Here is a 19,904-nt window from a genome sequence, read left to right as displayed (position 1 = left end):
CCAGTTCACTACATTCGGCAGACACAGGCACACGGTCAATGAGGCGGCAATCAGCAGTGAGCGTGGTGCAGACTCACAAGCTGCACACATACTTGTGGTTCTCATTTCTCACCATGGGCCTTTAAAAATTACTTCGAGTCATCAAGGACGGCTAATGTTAATAACATGTAAGTAATAACTACCATTCGTATAACATTAGCGGACGGTTTCACACAAAGTGCTTTGCACATATATTATCGCCAGCACATCTTCAATCTGCAGCTCCTCTGTGCTGCCCAGAAAACGTGTTTCTCAGATGATGGGACTGAAAGCCGGCCGTACCGATCTGTGCAGGCAGGTGAGACATGGCTCCCGCGGTCCGTTACTTGGCTCTCCGTTTTACCCTCAGCTTCACTGCAGAGCAAGGAGGGGAGGAAAAGGGCGGGAGGGGTGGCTGCTCTGCAGAGTCACTTTACAAGTTCCCGAGAGATTAAACAAAAGCACTCATTTTCTATTAAATGTGAAGGATCTCTCGGCGTCTAATGGATCGTGTGCGCTCAGACAACTCAGAAGAGGGACTCAAGTAAAATTTCCATGGAGGGAAGTGGTCAAATAGCTGAGGTCAAAACCTCTAGACTGCAATTGTGGCCAAGTGCTTTTATTCCCCTTGTAATTTTCTTTAAGAATAAATGCTAAACCTAAAACATACCCTCTCCTGGAGGGGATCCTGGCAGCTAAACTCAGTGGGAAGAAAAGGCACCCTCCACTCCCCAAATCAGCAACCACTCAAGCCAGGCGCCATTGTCTGGAGGTGGTCACATGATTGCCCAGCCTGGCAATCACATGTCAGCCATCACCTGAAACTTGGTTACTCTCAGCCCATTAAGGAAACAATTACCAGTGTGCACGAACCCTCCCAGCTCACACGTGCCACCGGCGGCCAGCCTGCAGCCCCGTGAGCAGCCCTCTCTCTCCGTGCAGTCCCCTCTCGGAAGAACCTGTACCTGACGTGGGATCTGACTGGGACGAGGTGCCATTGGGCGCGGGGTGAGGGATGAGAGGGAAAAATCACTGCTGTCCCTTCTGAGCAAAATCAACTCTACCTCTCCCAGCACTTGCTGCCTCACAGTTTAAATTAATTACAGCTGAAAATACAGGGTTGCCATCTGGTTTGAAAAAGCAAGGATAAGGGAATAAAATGAAAGGGTTTTTGGTACTAACCTCACTTTAATCATTGCCAAAGAGCATGAAGACAGCCCAGCGTCCTCCCACAAGAAAGCCTTGGGCCTCACAAACTTGGCAAGCAGGCCCAGGCACAAAACTGGAGAGGCAGGACGCCTGTCAGAATAAAAGTCCCCGGCCGGCCGGCCGGAGGGAGCCGTGCAAGGTAAGGGGCCTGCCCGCCCCGGGCTGCAGGAGAAGTTTCCTCTGGGTCCTGGGATAGGTTAGCGACTCCTGGGAGGGTTTATTTACAGAGGGTGACTTGCCAAAAAACGTTACACGCATCATTACAGTTCCATTTTGTGAGAAAATAGGTCTGCTGTCAGAATTATAGTATGTGATTTCCCCTTTGTTTCTCCATCTTGCATAACATCAGACTTTTATAAAACTCCAAAATTAAGGCTAAACAAAACACCTGAGAGGCAGGCTGCTGGGGAAGGCAGCCAGCTCTGCCGGAACAATGCATGCAACTCCGAGGCACCCTCGCCACCGGCCCCTGCAGAAGGAATGTCAAAAATCCCTCTTTTTCCTCCGCTGCAGCCACAACTATAGTCTCCCTTGTGTTTTGTAGGGAGCAACTTCCTGCTGCTTTCCTCCCACCAGCAGAATCCTGGATGAGAGGCGCTTTTCTGTTTGGACTCTGGGGCTGCAGAAAATGCTGACTGCAGGGCTAGGGAAGGCAAGGTACCACAGCGACCCTCGGTTTGGCGTGGTGGGCTGAAGGTGGGCGCAAGAAAACGCCGAGTCTGCAGCTTCCTTAACCATTTCCCAGCTGTCAACCAGCCCACAGAAGTGGGGAATCCGTCAGATTCTCCATCCCGTCCGATTAAGTTAACGTTTCACGGCCGGCTGCTGAGTCCTTTTCGACCAGAGGAGTTTTGCAAATAAAACCTATTATGTACCTGAGTCCAGGTGCTTTCAGAAAGTAACACCCACCGAGGCCCAGCGGTGTTTCCTGAAATAAACTCTGATCAACCGGTCACAGTCTTTATAAACCAGAGATCAGAATTGTCACAGAGAAGATTACGGAGGCAAGCATTTCTATTCTGGGGGAAAACACGTTTTCAAACCAAAAATGATGCGAAAGTTGTCCAAACCCTGCCCGGACGGAATCACTGTCTATAGCAACAGTGTCCATAACACTCGCAATCTCAGGAGTGTAGCTTTCGAGTAAGTGGCACATCTGTCAAACCACAGGAAACATCTGGCAAAATGGTTAAATAAAAACAGAATTTCAACTTTTGATTTCACAGCTTGCTTACAGTACCCAACAAGAGACTATTAAAACAAATACCCAAAGCTTTCTGACCACTCACCGTGCTCAGCGTGATAGTGAAACAACCATGTCCCTGAGTGGGAGGGGGGAGAGAAAGCAGACAAGGCAGGAAAGGCCAGCTGCAATCCTATCGTTTTCCTGTGGAGGCGGCAGGGCCCCTGTTCTCACGGGGACTGTGGCCACAGCCTTCCGAGGGCCAACCCCAGAAACTTCCTCAGGGCCCGTGGTCGGCAAACTGTGGCTCGCGAGCCACATGCAGCTCTTTGGCCCCTTGAGTGTGGCTCTTCCTAAGCCTTAGGAGTACCCTAATTAAGTTAATAACAATGTACCTACCTATATAGTTTAAGTTTAAAAAATGTGGCTCTCAAAAGAAATTTCAATCGTTGTATTGTTGATATTTGGCTCTGCTGACTAATGAGTTTGCTGACGACTGCTCAAGGCTGACTCCTTCGCACACACCCACATCCCCCCGTGCCACCAACCAAGCAGGCACTCAGGAAATGATGGGTAAGTGAACTCATGAAGATACAAACAATGCGTTCTCTTCATTCCACAGCAAGCATGCAGTAAGCACATACGGTCTCCTGCCATCAACACACAGCCTAGATACGTGTCACAAGCTCCTAGCCGGCACTTCCGGTCCCTGCCAGCACTTGGAAGAAGCCTTTTCCTTTAAAGAAAAGATTGAATGATTTAACCAATGCCAAATTTTTAAAAATCTGTATCTCAAAAGCATAGTAAAGTTGAAGAGCAAATAACAAATTAGGAAACTGGTTATTTTCCTAACATCTGAGAGAGGATCCTTAACATGTAGAGTGGTAACATATTAATAGAAAGAAGATGGAACACCATATTTTTTGTTTTTCAGGAAAAGATATAAACAGTCACAAAAGAAGAAAACCAAATGGCCAATAAGTATGAAAAGATCGCTCAAGTTCCCTACTAGCAGAAAGGGGGGAAAAGGCAAGTTATCACACAATGATTCTCCTATGAAACTTGCAAAGATTAACCACACATGATAACAGCCACCTTTCTGATGATGTAGGGCGACAGGCACGTGCTTACAGTGGCTGGTGGGAACGTGAATCAGTAAACCTACTAGATACCAAGTGGCAGAAAGCACAAATGGGTGCCCTCTGACTCAGGAATTCCACTTCCAGGAACATGGGAAAATGAGGTATGAACAAGGACGGAAATACAGAGAAAGCCCTAGAAATTCTGCAAATGACGGCGAAACACAGAAACAAACCAAACATCTGCGTTTGTTAACAAGTTCCTTTGGTTACAAGCAACATAAAACAAGGCTGGCTAGCTTCAGAATAAAAATATGGGCGAATTTATGGGAAGGATACTGTGCTACGTTTCTTGGAAATGAAGAGTTGAACAACCAATCCCTGAAAAGGGAAATAAACGAGGTGGCCCTGAGAACCTGAGCAACGGGAGGTGGGGAGAGTTCCATGCTCCTGTGACACGCTCCCCAAGGCCTGCTCCTGCTCCAGCTGCCTGCCCTCGCCCAGCACCGGGCAAGATGCTCAGCTGGGAGACCCCACCGCCAACCCCTCCAACTGTCGCCCTCACTGACCACAAGAACCAACGTCACCTTTCTAGGGCCTACATATACAGCTGACCCTTGAGTAACGTAGGGTTAGGAGCACTGAGCTCCCCTCACCAAACGTAGAAATCCTGTAACATTTTTGACTTCCCCCAAAACTTGACTAATAGCTTACTGTTGACCAGAAACCTTACCAATAACATCAACCACCAATAACATTTTGTAGGTTGTATGTATTACATACTGTATTCTTACAATGTGGTGAACTAGAAGAAAGAAAATGTTATTAAGAAAATCGTAAGAGAAAACATGTACATGTAGTTTATGCATTCATGACATACCTTTTTCTTAATTTTTTTCATTATTTCTTAGCTATGTGGTACATCTGCAAGTTTTTTCAAATTGTCACAAGTCTCCGAATAAAGTTCCCAATCCATTTATTGAAAACAATCTGTGTGTAAGTGGGCCCATGCAGTTCAAACCCATGTCATTTAAGGGTCAACTGTATACCCATCTCCACTCACCACGCCCTAAAAAAGTTACTAACATCAAGTCTTAAAAATTCTGAAACTGTTTTTGTTAGATAGTATATGTGCCGCTAAAAATTAGAAGACAACACACACACACATACACACACATGCACACACACACACACACACACACACACGCCACCAGTTCTCACAGTCAGACTTCACCTGAGCTTCAAATGAGTTATTTCTAAGTAAGAAACTAGGGATCTTACAAAAACGCAATCTACTAGGGTTTGATTGGGGTTTGTAGATTTAGGGAGAAAAGGAACAAGGTATGGGGCTCCACTCTGCCATGAGTAAGTGAAAATACTGTGTGTGGGTTGTTGTTGTTGTTTTTGTTGTTGTTTTTTAAGTAAAACTGTTAGAATTGTTGGCTAGAAACAGAAATGAGCCTTGGGCGCAGTAATAAAAATGTATGAAAAGGTGACTTAAATTATCTTAGAGCAGACATGAAAATTTTAATTGGTTCCCTAGATCTCAACCATCTTGTCATCCAAACCCTTCGCCTCTTTTTTCAACATGACTTCCCCCACTTTCCCTTGTTTCTGTTCCCAAACTCACACTTCCCACCACACAATAACCACACACACATCCTGAACACTTCATTTATTCATCATAGACAACGTCATCCCTCCCAGGGTTGACAGACACTCTCCCCACCATTGGTCCGACTGGCTGACACTCCAGGGCAGTCCATGTGGGTCCCTGCTCCCCTTACCACCACCACCCACCCCCACAAAATGGGAATAACTATTCTAGATTAAAGATCTCTAAAAGACACGACAACCCAACCCAATGTGTGCTTTGTAACTGAATCCTGAATTTAAAAGAAAACATCTATAAAGGGCATTGCTGAATATATCGTCTATTAGATCATATCATTGTCTACAACACACATAAAAGAAAGAAAAAGCAAATATGGCAGAATATTAGCAACAGGGGATTCTAGTAAGGATATATTACTCTGCTCATTATATTAGTTCAATGTTTCTGTAGGTCTGAACTTTTTCCAAAATAAAAAGTTGGGAGGGCGGCGGAGGGAGAGGAGGATTCGAATCGTATTATCGCCAAATCTGGACGGAATGTCTAGAATGATCTCACTTACAGTAGAGGTGATGTGGGATGCTGGGAGGCCCTGAAGAGTCTTCAAAAAAGCTGACAAGGGATGTGAAGAGGAACCTGTGTGGTGGAGAGGAGCATGCCATACACATGAGATGTCATGGGCAATGACAACATTGGTTTCAAATATCAGCCTCAAATCAAAGTCAAGAGGTAGGTTAGTTAAACAACCCTCACTGAATTGTGAGAGCTGATTCTCACACTCTGTGTAGCTTACCGAAAGGCATATAGTAGCAGAAATTTAAATAAATTCTTTTTAGATTTAACCATGGATAAGGAGTCTTTAGACAACTGACAGTCCAAGGAGATGACCTACTACTGAGCAATAATCCTGGGGAAGGGAGTTCGGGACAGATCACCAAAGTCCTAGAAGGGCACCCTTAAAGAACTTGAATTTTATATTGTAATCAAAGAGCAGCCAGAGCCATGGCCCAACAACAGACTTTGCCCTGTCCTCCAAACAGGCTCTCAAGAAATACCTGCTTTCAACAACGTCTCCATTCCCAAGATACACGGTTAGCCCCTGAGGATGTCTGTGTTTCAAGCACTTAATTTGCTCAGCCTACCACAAAATGATGCAGTGTCATCACCAACCTACGGGAACTAGGGCTATTAGCAATGCAAGCCCAGAGTTATCACACACAAATAAAATAAACACGATGACTCTATTCGAAAATAGTTGGAAAACACTTTGGCTATGAGAACTTTTTAGGGAGATTTGAAAAACACCAGAAGTAGTAAACACTTGGGCAGAGATCTGTTTGCTTTTCTAGTATGAACAGATCTATCCTTTGGGTGGCTTTCCACCCAATGGCCATCTCTCTGTGAGGAGCACCCCACTGAACTGAATTTCTCATTTCCATAAACCTTACCTATGTTCACACCAAGATGGGAGCAAGATGCATAAGAAGAAATATAAACAGAGGAGTGGAAAAAAACCATTTCATTCATACCAAAAAAATCTGAAGGCTTGTAACTCAGAGTCAACACTGGGATAGGATCATCTGATCCAAAAAAAGCATCACAGCTGGGCTAGTGACTCAGACTGTAAACTCTGCATTTGCCCAGGTACCAGGGGTGTGCACTGTCCTGTGTGGGGAAGGCAGGCAGTGGGGGTAGTGGTGGTGGGACTGTCTCTGTTCCGAACTAGACATCAAGGCTGTAAGGTAAAAATGGAAGCACAAGACGTGGTGCCACTCAGGTTTAATTGCCTATTTACTTGAAAGGAATTCTTTCCCAAAGGGAAGAGTGTTTTGACAGTGATCTCATAGTGACTCCTTTTTCGTTCAAGCATTTACTCAGCATCGAGAAGGTGCCGGGCACTGGACTATGCTGGGAGTAAGTGGGACAGACATGAGTAAGACTCAGCTCATGGCCTGGAGGAACGTGCAGTCTGGGAAAGGGGACAGAGACAGATGGGCACGTGATTACACCAAAGTGTCATCGTCTTACACAAAGAAGTGTTCCTCTCGAAGCAGAAGGAACCGCCATTTGTCAAGAGGAGGAGGCAAGGACCGTGCATGAGGACAGGAGTGCGGGCGCGCAGGCTCCCATCCGCAAGGCGGAGCTCACTGAGGGGCAGAGACTCCGTGGACGGGGGTCTGTCCAGTGTTGCCGGGAGCTGACTGGGAGCCACAGGAGAATTCCAGGCACAGAGTAAGACTTCAGAAATACTTCCAACACTGAAGTGCCAAGACTAGTATGGAGGGCGCTGCTTTGGAAATGGGGGTCCAAAGTATGGCCTGGGCCAGGTCCTATGTAGAAAACACTTAATAACCCTGGCCGGTTTGGCTCAGTGGATAGAGCGTCGGCCTACAGACTTATGGGTCCCAGGTTCCATTCTGGTCAGGGCACATGCCCAGGTTGCAGGCTCCATCCCCAGTAGGGGGCATGCAGGAGGCAGCCAATCAATGATTCTCTCATCATTGATGTTTCTCTCTCTCTCTCCCTCTTCCTTCCTCTCTGAAATAAAAATATATTTGAAAACACTTAACAGACTGACTCCCCAAGGTGTGGCAATGGATTAGATCTGGGAGATGAGACAGAAGGAGGAAGGAGGTAACTTCCAGGCAACTGGAAAGTCAGCTGTCCCCTCATGAAGATGGAGGACAGATGTGGGAAATGCTGGAAGGAGGAAGGAGTCACTAAAATCAAATCCGCTGGGGCAGCACTGAGCTGGCGGTCCACACACAACGCCTACAAGGCAGGCGGCTCTCTGGTATGAAGATTAGGTTTTGGCTGGACGTCAAGATTTGGGGATCATCCACCTGTAGTGTCATTCAAGCCATGAGCTGGGGTGTCACTTCATTGGAAGGGTCTGCACAGTGAGGACCGAACTCTGGAGAATGGAAGCAAAGTAAGGAGCCATGGGGCCCAGGAGAAATGAGACTTACAAGGAAGCGGAGGTCAAACAGGGTAAGGGACTGCAGGTTTTCCCGGATCTGGAGACCAGCAGGTCACAGGTGAATGAAGGAGAGAAGTTTCAATCCAATTGCTGGCAGGGATCACAGCACTGGACGGGAGAGTCGACTTGGAAGTGGAGGTAATCTCTCCAGAACCAGCTCAGAGGGAAGGAGAGAAGTAGAGCTGGAATGTGAGGGCGTAAGGTCAAGGGAAGGCAGGGCCTTCAGCTTCCACCACTTCTCTGGCCTCGGTGAATTCCCTGAAAGCCCCAGGCATGAAAGATGGCGCTCAACAATCCCAAGTCAAGAAAGTATACAATAATTTCATTACAATAGCTAACTGTGCAGCACCGCACTCTGTGAGTCTGAGCATTGATAACAGGATTTTGAAACCAAGTAAGATGTTCACTTTGTCGGGCAGTATGCTCCCTGGATTAGTCCCGATAGGTCTCACGACACAGGGACAAAGCACTGCCTGGCCAGTTACAGCTGAGAACCCGGCGTTAACTGGTGCTTCTGTGCACAGGCAGACCCGGGAGATACGCTCAGGTCGTTCCCAAACGTCGGCCAGAGGACACGCTTCTTCCTTCAAACATCTGAGGCGAGTGTGTGCTGACACAATCTGCGGGCAGCGGCGCTTTGAATCCCTGAGGGTGTCACGTGCGACCAAAGGAACTCACCCCCGAGAGTCAGAAAACCCCACAGCCATGCCTCGATGGGCTCCAGGGCAGGAGCAAACTTGGGGAAGCAGAGAGATTCCGGCTCTCCCACCTGCTTCTGCAGCGACCCGACCTCGTAAGAGCGGGTTTGTTTCTTCCACCTGGCTGTGACCCACTTTCTGAAGCTGGTAGCTGTGTGGAGCCATTACTTGTATTTCTGAGGTCTCTTCAAGGAAGGGAAGGCAAGAGGTAAGATAAGTCAGAGGAGAGTGTGGTGGAGAACTTATTCTTCTGTTCTGTAGCACGTTTCTCCTCTGTCGGGGCTCCGAGGGCTTGGATCCAGAATTCAGATCCTTTGTTTGGCAAGGTTTCTAGCTACTGCCAGACCCAGAACATTATTACTGCAACATTAAGTTCTCTAATTATGCTGTAGAGGCAATCTGTGAAGAAATTTCAAAATGAAGAGGGGGGAGGAGAGGAAGGGAGAAAAATGAATGTGTGTGTGTGTGTGTGTGTGTGTGTGTGTGTGTGAGCGCGCGCATGCGCGCCCAACGATTTAGCAAAGAAGATAGAGACCAAGTGCTGGCATTTATTAAATAAAAACAACACTAGACATAGAACACAGGGCTTGTAAACTCCCTCATTCTGTTCCAGCTGCATGTAGCACAGGCAAATGACTGATTTACAAACAAGATCCCAGCGGAAAATAAAAGCACCCCCAACACACACACACACACACACACACACACACACACACACACAGACACACAGAGTCACATTTCTCAGCATTCCCGTCTGGTCCTCAGTCCAATCTACTAAAGTGACAGCATGTCGTAGACGTTCAGGACAGGCCGGCTCTGCACTGCTAAGAGGCCTGCGTGGTCATCAAGCAACACCCGGACTAATCCTCTCGCTGTGTATAAAAATAGCCGCCATGCGTGCTCCCAGCGCAGAAGCATCTTCGTGAAAACAGGGCTCTGAGAAGAGCCGGTGCTCAGAGAATCCGGGCGGGAGGGGGGCCCGGGCCGTTCTGTTTCCTCAACTTTTGAACAAACACCTTTGACCTAATCCATAAATCTCAAAACACTCCTTTTTTAGATGCTAGTGTGTCGTTTTAGAGTGACCTTTCGCATGGTAATGAAAGCTCTGACATATCCCAAATGTTCTTTCACTCCTCCCTGCTCAAGGCTCTCTTTTATAACCTTTGTGACAGGGGATGAGCACCACCGAGGTCCCCAGTGGGGACAAGAATAGACAAAGGACGACAGTCCCTTTTGTTCATCTTCTTTGACGCTTGGCACTCTTGGCATTTCTTCACTCTGTGTTATTTGGCCGGAAAAATGCCAGTAGCAGGATGGTTATCTGCCTTCCCAGCGCTCGGCAAAGACTCTTAAGGCAGCAGTGATGCCTGCTGGGAAAGGCTGATGTCAGCTCTCGGGAGCACAGCTCCCTGCTCGGATAAGGAGGCCTTTGTTTTCGGCTCAACTGTGAAAATGAGAAAATGCCTCCAGCCCGACAAACAAGAAACCCACACAGGTAGGCCTGTGACCTTCACTTAAAGGCACCACACTTCCCTAGCAAGACGCGTGCATGTCACACACAGATGCGCCTGTCGCGTCACAGGAGAAGCCGGCTTCATTTCCACCCTGTCCGGGCCGACCCTCAGCCCCCGCGGGAGCGAGAGGGGCAGAGTCACCCTCACATGAAGCCGTGCTTAGATCACACCTCCCTTTACTGAAGACCCAGGCTCCCTTCTCGTTCATGTTTTTAAGTAAACACACATACCGGCTATACATTAAATCCCTATTTAACAATATATCAGTTTATGAGTTAGTTATTTAGGAGAACTAAAATTCAGGCTCTAAAATACCCTCTTAAAATATCCTGGTGGGAGTACTTGTAAGATCGTGTGTGCAAGTCGAGAAGAATAGAGAATGTCAGGGCGAAAACTGCCCAAGTTTGGATGACGCCAGGAAGGATGTGGGAGAAAGAGAGAAAGCACACAGTCTGAGGGATTCTATTTCAAGAGTGTTTGATTTATGAAATCTGGAAAGGGGCGGGGGGGGGGGGGGGAGCAAAGTTTAAAACACTCCAGTTTGAGTCTTTTACACTAATGTTACTATTGTGCCACTAACTTAAAATTGGGTCAGATATTTTCAACAAGAGCTGAAACATTTTAAAAAGCCCTTTCCTGAGCCGAAAGGAAGCCCTTGTTTGTTCCTGCAGGGTTCTTGCCTGAAAAGACACCCTTGCCCAGCTTCTTCTGGGGAAACGGAACAACAGCTCCTCCTTCCACCATCTCTGAAGGGAACCCTCACTGGGCTGGGAGGCTCTCACCTGCATGCACCTTTATTACTGACGGCCTTCATCACCTCAGGTCCCTCCACCTCTCACCTCCAAAGCAAAAGCGTTTTGAGAGTGCTTAAATAGCAGGTCATCCAAAACAGTAAGGCTTAGTTAAGGACCTATATCAAATGATTCATGGCATCTGGATGCATATGCTATTGATGTAAATGTAAGGAGGTTGCTGAGAGCCCTGGTGCTAGGAACAGCCAGCCTGGGTTTCGATTCCTGGCTCTGGTACCTACTAGCTAGCTAGCTGGGTGACCTTGAACAAGTTACAGAACCACTCTGAGCCTCAGTTTTGCCATCTGTAAAAGAGGGGTAACAACGGTATCCACATCACAGGGTTGTGAGGATATGACGAGATCACGCTCGTGAAGCATCTGCACAGGCTTGATACACATTAAGGCTCGATAAATAGTCACTATTACTAGTGACATTTTGACACAATGGCTGCCATGATTCCCTGGATCCCAGGATCCTGACCCATCACCATTCTCAGTGCTGAAAAGTTCAGCTGCTCGAGGGCTTATGTAGACATGAACTCAACAGTAACTCGACTCCATCTACAAAGATGTATTACTGTTTACCTTACAGAGCCCCCGTTGAGTCAAGGTACTAACATAATGGCAGCTTTTCAATTTCCTCTGAGTCTAGTTTCAATTTGAAATGAGGAATTGCTCCCTCCACTTCCATGGAGTTTGCAGAATAAGTAGTCTCTTGGTAAGTATGTCCATATACGTCCAAACCAAAGGTACTAAAGAGCTATAAGAAACAGAGAGTCACCCAAGGGAGTGTGACAATGTTGCCAGGGGTTATTATCAAATATTATCATCAGGGATACCACAGACTACATTTTGAGTTTGTCTGTTTTCCCTCTTTTTCTATTCAGCCTTATGGAGGGAAGAGTGAAGTGACTAGGGCCAAGGGGGGCGGGGGGGGGGGGGGGGGGGACTAAGATTAGGGGTGAAGGGATGAAGGCAGCAAAGAAGAAAGAGGAAGAAAGACGTGTGAGAGGAGGAGCAAGGGAAACAGAAGCCCCCGAGATTGGATAATGCACTCAAGGATAAAGAACTGGCTTCATGGGATTTGAGAAAAAACTTCAAAGGAATGGCCACAGAAGCAAAGACAACAACAATGGACACGTTCCACACCAGGGCGGCATTTCAAAGGAGCACCACCAGAGAGAGGAGGCAATGTTTTCTTTCCCTGGCCCCTTCCTCCTTCAGCAGCTGGTTACAGCACAAGGCCCGTGACCACGGCGCTGACCCCAGTGGGAGCGTATGGGTTTTACCCTGTTCTGGGGTCAGGGGCAACTACTCTGCAAATGGACACCACTGATCAAAAAGACGATGCCTCCTCCAACCGGAACCTGAGCTCGAAGAGCACATTCTCTGGATAGCGGGTGCAATTCAAGTCAACACCTGTGCCATGCGTGGGCCCTTCGACTGGCCAAGTGGCATGCTAAATATATGACGTCCATCTTTATGTGCATGCAACCCTGTATCAGGTCAGCCACAGCCATGGCACAATCAAATGACCCTTGATTTGGGTGCCATACACAGTAGGGTTAATCCCAGCTCCACCACTTTGGACACATTATCCTCTCAATTTCTGCTTCTGTAAATAGAGCTTTACACGCATCTTAAAGGGACACTTGTACTGTGCAGGTTAAATGACATTAGTGTCTGGTACAGAGCCAGTACATAGTTAAGCACTCAATATGGATTCCCGTCCTTTGACAGGTGACTGAGTGAACAGTGCAATCACCCAGCCCTGCTCCAAACGTGCACGCACACACAAAGTTGAAAACTGCTTCATTTCCCAAAGTCACCTTAGACTATACTCTTCAGTACACAACTCCTCCTAGGTTCTACCAGCCAAGCAGCCTCAGAAAAGTCTCAAAACCAATGTGAATTCAGCATGCTATTATATACATCAATGTTAGCCTTCGAGAGCTTCTTCTGTATTACAAAAACACAAGGTAATACAAATGCACCAGATTATGCACTGCAATATTAGGGTGATACAATATGGGGATTGCGGAAATGTCCAAACAGGGGGCACTGACTGGCTCAGTGAACGCTGGCACATGCACGCAGTGGAGAGCTGTGCAGCTGTGAACAAGGGTGAGGAACTGGCGGGAAAAGATTTCCACAGCGCGTTGGTGAATGAAAACACCGGAGCTCAAACAAGTATACAAAGTGTAAGAAAGAAGGGGGAATGAGAAATCACTCATGTATCTGCTTACTTTAACAACAACAACAACAACAACAAAGGTAATCGCCTACAGGGGCAAGAACAAGTACTTTTTAATGCAGTTTTGACTTTCCCCCCCAGGTTTATGGAGCTGTAAATGAAGTACCATGTAAGTTTAAGGGTGTACGAGCATAATGACTTACATATACAGCGAAACACAATGCTGGCTTTTAGAAGCATGTTTTACATACTCTACAACTGAAGTGAAATCAACAATAAGGGTGAAAATGTCTGCATGGAAACAGAAACTGAAGAACCCATATACATGTTAACAACACTGAGGGGGGGAGAAGTACCTTTTGAAGTTGATATTCTGACCACTTTCCCTCTGCACAGGGGAAAGAAGAACTGCCAACAAACCTTGAACTCTCCTCGGTAGGTTAGTCGTTCAAAGTGGTATGACCATAGCAATTCTGAAACTACTTTCTGTGCACCGTAGAGCTGAACAAGGAGTGAATGTGCTGGTGTTGTTGGGAACCAGGGAGATACAAATGTGAATGGGGAGGATGGGGAAGAACCCCGTGAAACTGGCTTCGCATTGGAGCGTTACCATGAACTCCTCTTCTCCTAGGCCTTCCCCCTAAAAGAAGTGCCCTCGTGTGCACTGTCCAATATGGTGCCACCAGCCACACACGGCTACTGAGCTTGAAATGTGGCTAGTGCGACTGAGGAACTGGAAAGTCTATTTCATTTCATTGTAAAAGTAAGTTGCCACATGCAGCTAGTGGCTACCATTAGACAACCCAAGCCTATAGGCAGCGACACCACAAGAACACCTCGCACCCAGATCTCGGCTTCTAAATACTATCCCCACTAAAAGGAACAGGGGGCCCTGGAGAAATGGCTGGCGCCATGGCTGAGGAAGGTGGCTTACAAGATGAGCATCTTGTTTGCCAGAAAATAAGAAAGTGCTCAAAAAAAAAAAAAAAAATGAGAGAGAGAGAGAGAGAGAGAGAGAGCGCGGTAACAAGCACACAAAAGTCAGTTGAAGGGACCCTTGCTTGCCAAATCAAGGACAGCGACAACTCTCTGAGTAAAGTAGGAATCCATGAGTCTAAATGAAAAACAGACAGACAGGAGAAAAGGAGAGCTCTGCCTCACCAAACACACTTGAATATCAAGCTCACAGAAAAAAATCTACCTCCTGACAGTTCCCTGAGAAGAACTCCACCTCTACCTGCCTCCCCACCACCACCACCACCCGGTCTCCTACCTTACCCCACTTTCTAAGTAGCAGACAGAGTAATTTTCAACTTCCAAAAAGGGACATTCGTGTTCTTAACAGTTTTCTTAGAAAAAAAAAACAAAAAACACCTAAAATATATTTCTCCGGGTCACCCAAATCACATCAACAAGAAATTTAATAAAGAGTGCCAAGCCCTAGCTCAGCGATGGCGAACCTTTCGAGCTCGGCATGTCAGCATTTTGAAAAACCCTAACTTAACTCACATATAGAAATTTTTTGATATTTGCAACCATAGTAAAACAAAGACTTATATTTTTTATATTTTATATATTTAAATGCCATTTAACAAAGAAAAATCAACCAAAAAAATGAGTTCGTGTGTCACCTCTGACACGCGTGTCATAGGTTCGCCATCACTGGCCTAGTTGGTTTGGCTCAGTGGACAGAGTGCCGGCCTTCCAACTGAAGGGTCCCAGGTTCAATTCCAGTCAGGGGCACATGCCAGGTTGTGGGTTCAATCCCCAGCAGGGGGCGTGCAAGAGGCAGCCAATCAATGATTCTCTCTCATCATTGATGTTTCTCTCTCTCTCCCTTTTCTCTCTGAAATCAATATATATATATACATTTTTATTTTTATTTTTTTCTTAAAAAGAGTGCCAAGGACCCAGGTTTATAAAGGGCTGGAACCAGAGTCCAGAAATTCTCAATATCCAAGTTCTAGAGAAAAACTAAGGAAACCTCTCTTCTCTCTCCTCCTCCCCAAGTCAGATCAGATGAAATGTAATCATACTCTCTGTAGCTTCCGACTCTGGCTCAGAGCCACTCAATCTCTCCAACGTGACGGTTATAATGAAACGCAGCCAAAGCACGCATCTTTAGACCCTCGCAGCTCGCTGCCACAACTGCTTCTCCACAACACTCCTTCCTCCAGACTGATTTCTTTAGTGATAAAGTAGCCAAATACGTTTAAGAAGATAAAGAGCAAAGATCACTTTGTCATCTCCTTAAACAAATATACTACACCATTCTTTTCTAAATAAACATGAATCTGTAATTTATTACTGAAAACATCCTAGACCGTAAATAAAAAGGAGGGAACGTGCTATCCCTCCAATAGTAAACATTTCATCAAGTCAAACAACAGGACTTCCTAAGTACTATGCAACATAAAGAGAGAGAGATGCGGCAATCTTTTCAATTTGTCTGTCACTCAGCTCTTAGAAAACACAAGTCGAAATACTGGTAATGTCACCGAAGTGAATAACTACCACATGGTGAATAAGTGACACCAGAAGGGACTGACCACGCACAGATCATGTTTCCCTTCTTAGGGCCAGGGAGTTGGCGGGGGGGAGGGGGGGGGGGGGGGGGGGGCGGGGGGCGGGGGGGCGGGCGGCTGTTTCTATTATCGTAAGACTTTGCGTGATGACGTCCACTGTGAGTTGCACATGAAATCTAGCAATTCTATTTTTATTATTTACACTTGATTTATAACGTCATCATAGGTCTGTACTTCAAGGACATATTGTAACCACCCAAGGAATTACAAAATCGTTTTCTAAATGCTGTAATATTCTAATGGTGTCAATAACAACTGGAGCCAAGTGCTCGCCACCTGCCAGGCACTGCACTAAGCACTCACAACCAACCTATGAAAGGAATTATGATTACTCCCGCTGAAAGAGAAAGCTGGGATTGGAACCGAGTTTCTTATTAAGACGGAGCACTCTCAAACGTTAAATTCACCATAATGGTATGCTTATGCTCCATCATCAGTACCAGTATCTAAACAATGGACTTGTTAATAAAAGTAACAGCTACATCAACTGAGTATGATACTGTGCCACACGCCTTACAAATTTTAACTCTGACGCTCACAGTAGCTCTATACACAAACTATTATCATTGCCACCTTACAAAGAAGGATATTGGGCCCAGATATATTAAGTGATTGTCCAAGGCCTCACAGCTGGTAAGTGTCAGATTAGGATTTAAACTAAGGCATGTGTGATCCTAAAACATACTATTTCAGGGCCGTCTCCTCCCTCCTTATTTGGGTTTGGGGAGGAGGGTATATGAGAGAAGACATTCCTAGTAACAAAAGAATAAACTCCAAATAGCTGTGCCCGGGACCTACATTATAAGCCAGCGGGTTTGCGAGAGAGCTCATTGTTTTGCAGTGCCTCGTTGCTGGATTCCTTCCTGAGTGTAGCAAATTCCAGGGCTCCAGACTGCAGGCTCAGCCTCTTACACTACGGTGATTTATTGGAGGATAAATACCTCTGTCAGTGGGTCTTATGACTGCACACAACAGTCCAGGCGGCTGGAATGCGTGGAATGCCGAGGACTGCTGGCGCTGAGGCAGCAGAGGGCTGCTGGCGTTATCGGCCACCTAACTGCGCAAGGTCTCCTCCTCCAATGAGGAAACGGGAACTCTCTGAGCCTCATGTTCTTGCCAGAAACAGCAGCATCCTCGGATATCAGAACCAGGGAAACTGAGCCTCCTGAATAATTACAAAACATTAACTCGTCCGTGGGAAGAGGGAAAGCAGGCGAACCTTTCACCTGGATACACAGAGAGGCTCCTTCCAATAACCAGAGCTATCTCCCGCCTCTGCCAAGACCCCCAACTCTGATCGCACCGACTGGCTACCCAATGGCCAGAGCAGACTTTCCAGGCTGAAAACATGTGGAAGAGCACCCCGCTTCTTTTCAAGGAAAGCACGGATAGAGGAGAGCGCAAGGGGAAGCCGGAGGACAGCGCACGGAAATGCAAGCTGTTTTCCAAATAAAAACCTGGTAAATGTTGCTCAGGCTCAGGGAGCTTTCACTTCAACCCTTGTCATAAATAAGGAAACCGAGGCCCAGAGAGTGGTAGCAACACACGCTGTGATTGAAGAGAGTGCTGGTGGCAGACGGAGGACGAGCACCCAGCCCTCCCGGCCCCAAGACTGTAAGGGCTGCAACAGGCTCCCGCATCACATGGGATACACAGCACTTTCCCACAAACACGACAAGCCATCCTTCTCACTTGGGGGAGATTTCAAGTGTACACCGTGAACACGTAAGGTGAGAATTAATACTTCTTAACTGTCCCATTCTGCTCCGGTGCTAACTTTTCCTCCCATGTCCCTGGCACATGAAAACATTCACCAAAGACAGACTCTCCGAACGACCATCAGTAGTCGTACAGGCAAGAAGGGGCAACATTTTTAGGCAACCACCCCAAGAAGCAATAACTTCCTTAACATCCACGGGGAAAACACACGAACGGTCAGACACATAAGCCAGAGGGAAATGAGATGTCTCTCCGTGAGTTATTAAAATTGGTTTACTACCCCCTCCTGGCAGATGAGCATTATTCATCCTTCACTCCACCGTCGACACGGAGTTGCAAGAGAAATGCGGCCCTGGCATTGCGTGCACAAGCCGGAACCAGAATGCCCACACTTCAGAACGAGGGGACTTACAGATGGGGGTTGAAGATGCGGCTTATCTTGGAAGCATGGTCATTTTCACAGTCCAGGTCGTCGTCCCCCGGTTCCATGCTGAACTTCCTCTTGCTGGGGCTGATGGGTGGGGGGCCTGTGCGGTGACTGGTGAGGGCAGATGCCACAGGGATGGTCTGCATCCTGGGTTCTCCCCGGAGAGCAGCTTCACCTACGCAAGAGAAAGGATGTAGTCACCAAGCAGGAGAAATGTCCCTACCTCAGCCCCCGGCTCCCCGCCCGCTCCCCGCCCGCCCGCCCGCCCGGCCCCTTGCAAAACTACTCCCAGTGGAAAGTTTTTGGCAACATGACACGCAGCCTGCCATTCTCAGAACATGGTTTGAGCATAAGGTTAGCTGCCAAGCATGAGACATTTTACATAAACGTGGTTTTCTAGCACAATAACTCTTCCCACCGCAACCCCCCCGCCCCAGCTTTATTGAGATATAACTGACATATAACATTAGGTAAGTTTAAGGTGTACAATGTGTTGATTTGATACTTATATATTGCAAAACGTTTGCCACCACAGAGTTAGCTAACACCTCCATCACCTCACATAATTGCCATTTCTTCAATAACTCTTTAGGGTAAAGTTTAAAATTAAAAGTTGCAATAAAGTAACAGAGGGGAAAAATTGACCATAAACCAACTCTAAAGTTAATTTAAAACATGGAATTTTTGATTTATGGGTATTTGACTCCATACCTCTAAGAGAATGACCTAACACAGGGTTCATTGGAGCACTATGCCAAATTCACTTTTCTTACTCATTACATTTTTATTGTATTTTTGGTAGGTTATTTTTTTTCTTTTTAAGAATGAGGAAAATTTATGGGTTAATGATTCACATATATGACCAAAAAGTTACCAGAAATAAAAATGCATTGTTTAATGAGAAATAAACATTTTATTCTTAGAGTATACTAAAAATGGCATGTTAAAAATACTATGATTATTATCAGCACATTTGGGGCATATAATTAATCACAAGTTTAATTCACAGGTACAGTTCTCAAAACAGTTTTCAAAGTCAGACACTCAAATTCAAGTTCACATCTCGATCTGATTTGACATCTTAATGTTTTTCATTCCCATTCTAAAAAGGCTGTGTGTTATGTGATAACTTTGTGCCTTACTATGAACTGAAATAAGCATAACCCTTTATATGCTTATAATAAAGGTTGTATACCTTCTAAATTTATAAACAATAATAATTACCTTAAGAGAAAACTTTAAGCTTTCTGAGTCATATGGGGGAAGAGGGACCTACATTTTTCACAAATAACTCTTTTGTGGTGCTATTCGTATTGGTCTCTAAGGCCTGACGAATTGGGTTTCCACTTGGTCACAATTTGAGAGTAATATTAGGATAAAGTCAACTTCATCTGAGGCCTTGTGGTACCTAAGAAAGGAAATCTTTGTTTGCCACCACTAATTTTCATATCATCACAGATGTGTGGACAGCTTTAACAGTCGTTTGCTTCATACACATATGACAAATATGATTTTGTGAGGGAAAGGAGTGAGGAAAAAAACCTTCTGAACGTTTACCAGGAAAAATAAAAATTTTGCCAATTGAGTCAACCAAGATATAAACTAGCAAATATACAGTGACCCGTAATACACCTCCAGTAAGGACTTCTTTTTGGGATTTTGGCCCCAGTGCAAACTGGAACTTTCCATTTTAAATGAAATACCTAAAAAAACAGGGCCTACGCTGGCCTGCTCCTCTCAGAAATTCAGTAGGATTTTGGTTGACCTCTACTTCTAATTTAGTAATTTTGGCTTAAACAAACAAACAAGCAAACAGAGCAGTGCTAATACTGATGCCTTGATAAATCAGAAATATTCTTTCCCAACATGCCCCTCTTTCTGATACTCGCCTCC

General features: G+C 46.0%; 1 protein-coding gene across 5 annotated transcripts in view; it reads right to left on the bottom strand.

Annotated features, from left to right (window-relative positions):
* VGLL4 (vestigial like family member 4) overlaps positions 1 to 19,904 on the bottom strand; it is a 138,606-nt gene that overhangs the window by 21,498 nt on the left and 97,204 nt on the right. For all 5 annotated transcript variants that reach the window (XM_070433623.1, XM_070433626.1, XM_070433625.1 and 2 more), the window contains one exon: positions 17,997 to 18,186. In XM_070433623.1, the coding sequence (XP_070289724.1) occupies positions 17,997 to 18,186 (190 nt within the window). The remainder of the gene's footprint in view (positions 1 to 17,996; positions 18,187 to 19,904) is intronic.

The sequence above is a fragment of the Myotis yumanensis genome, unplaced genomic scaffold (genome assembly GCF_028538775.1).
Source record: "Myotis yumanensis isolate MYYU_CA2020_CCGP unplaced genomic scaffold, mMyoYum1.0.hap1 SCAF_14, whole genome shotgun sequence".
Lineage (NCBI taxonomy): Eukaryota > Metazoa > Chordata > Mammalia > Chiroptera > Vespertilionidae > Myotis > Myotis yumanensis.
This window is presented reverse-complemented; position numbering and strand designations above follow the sequence as displayed.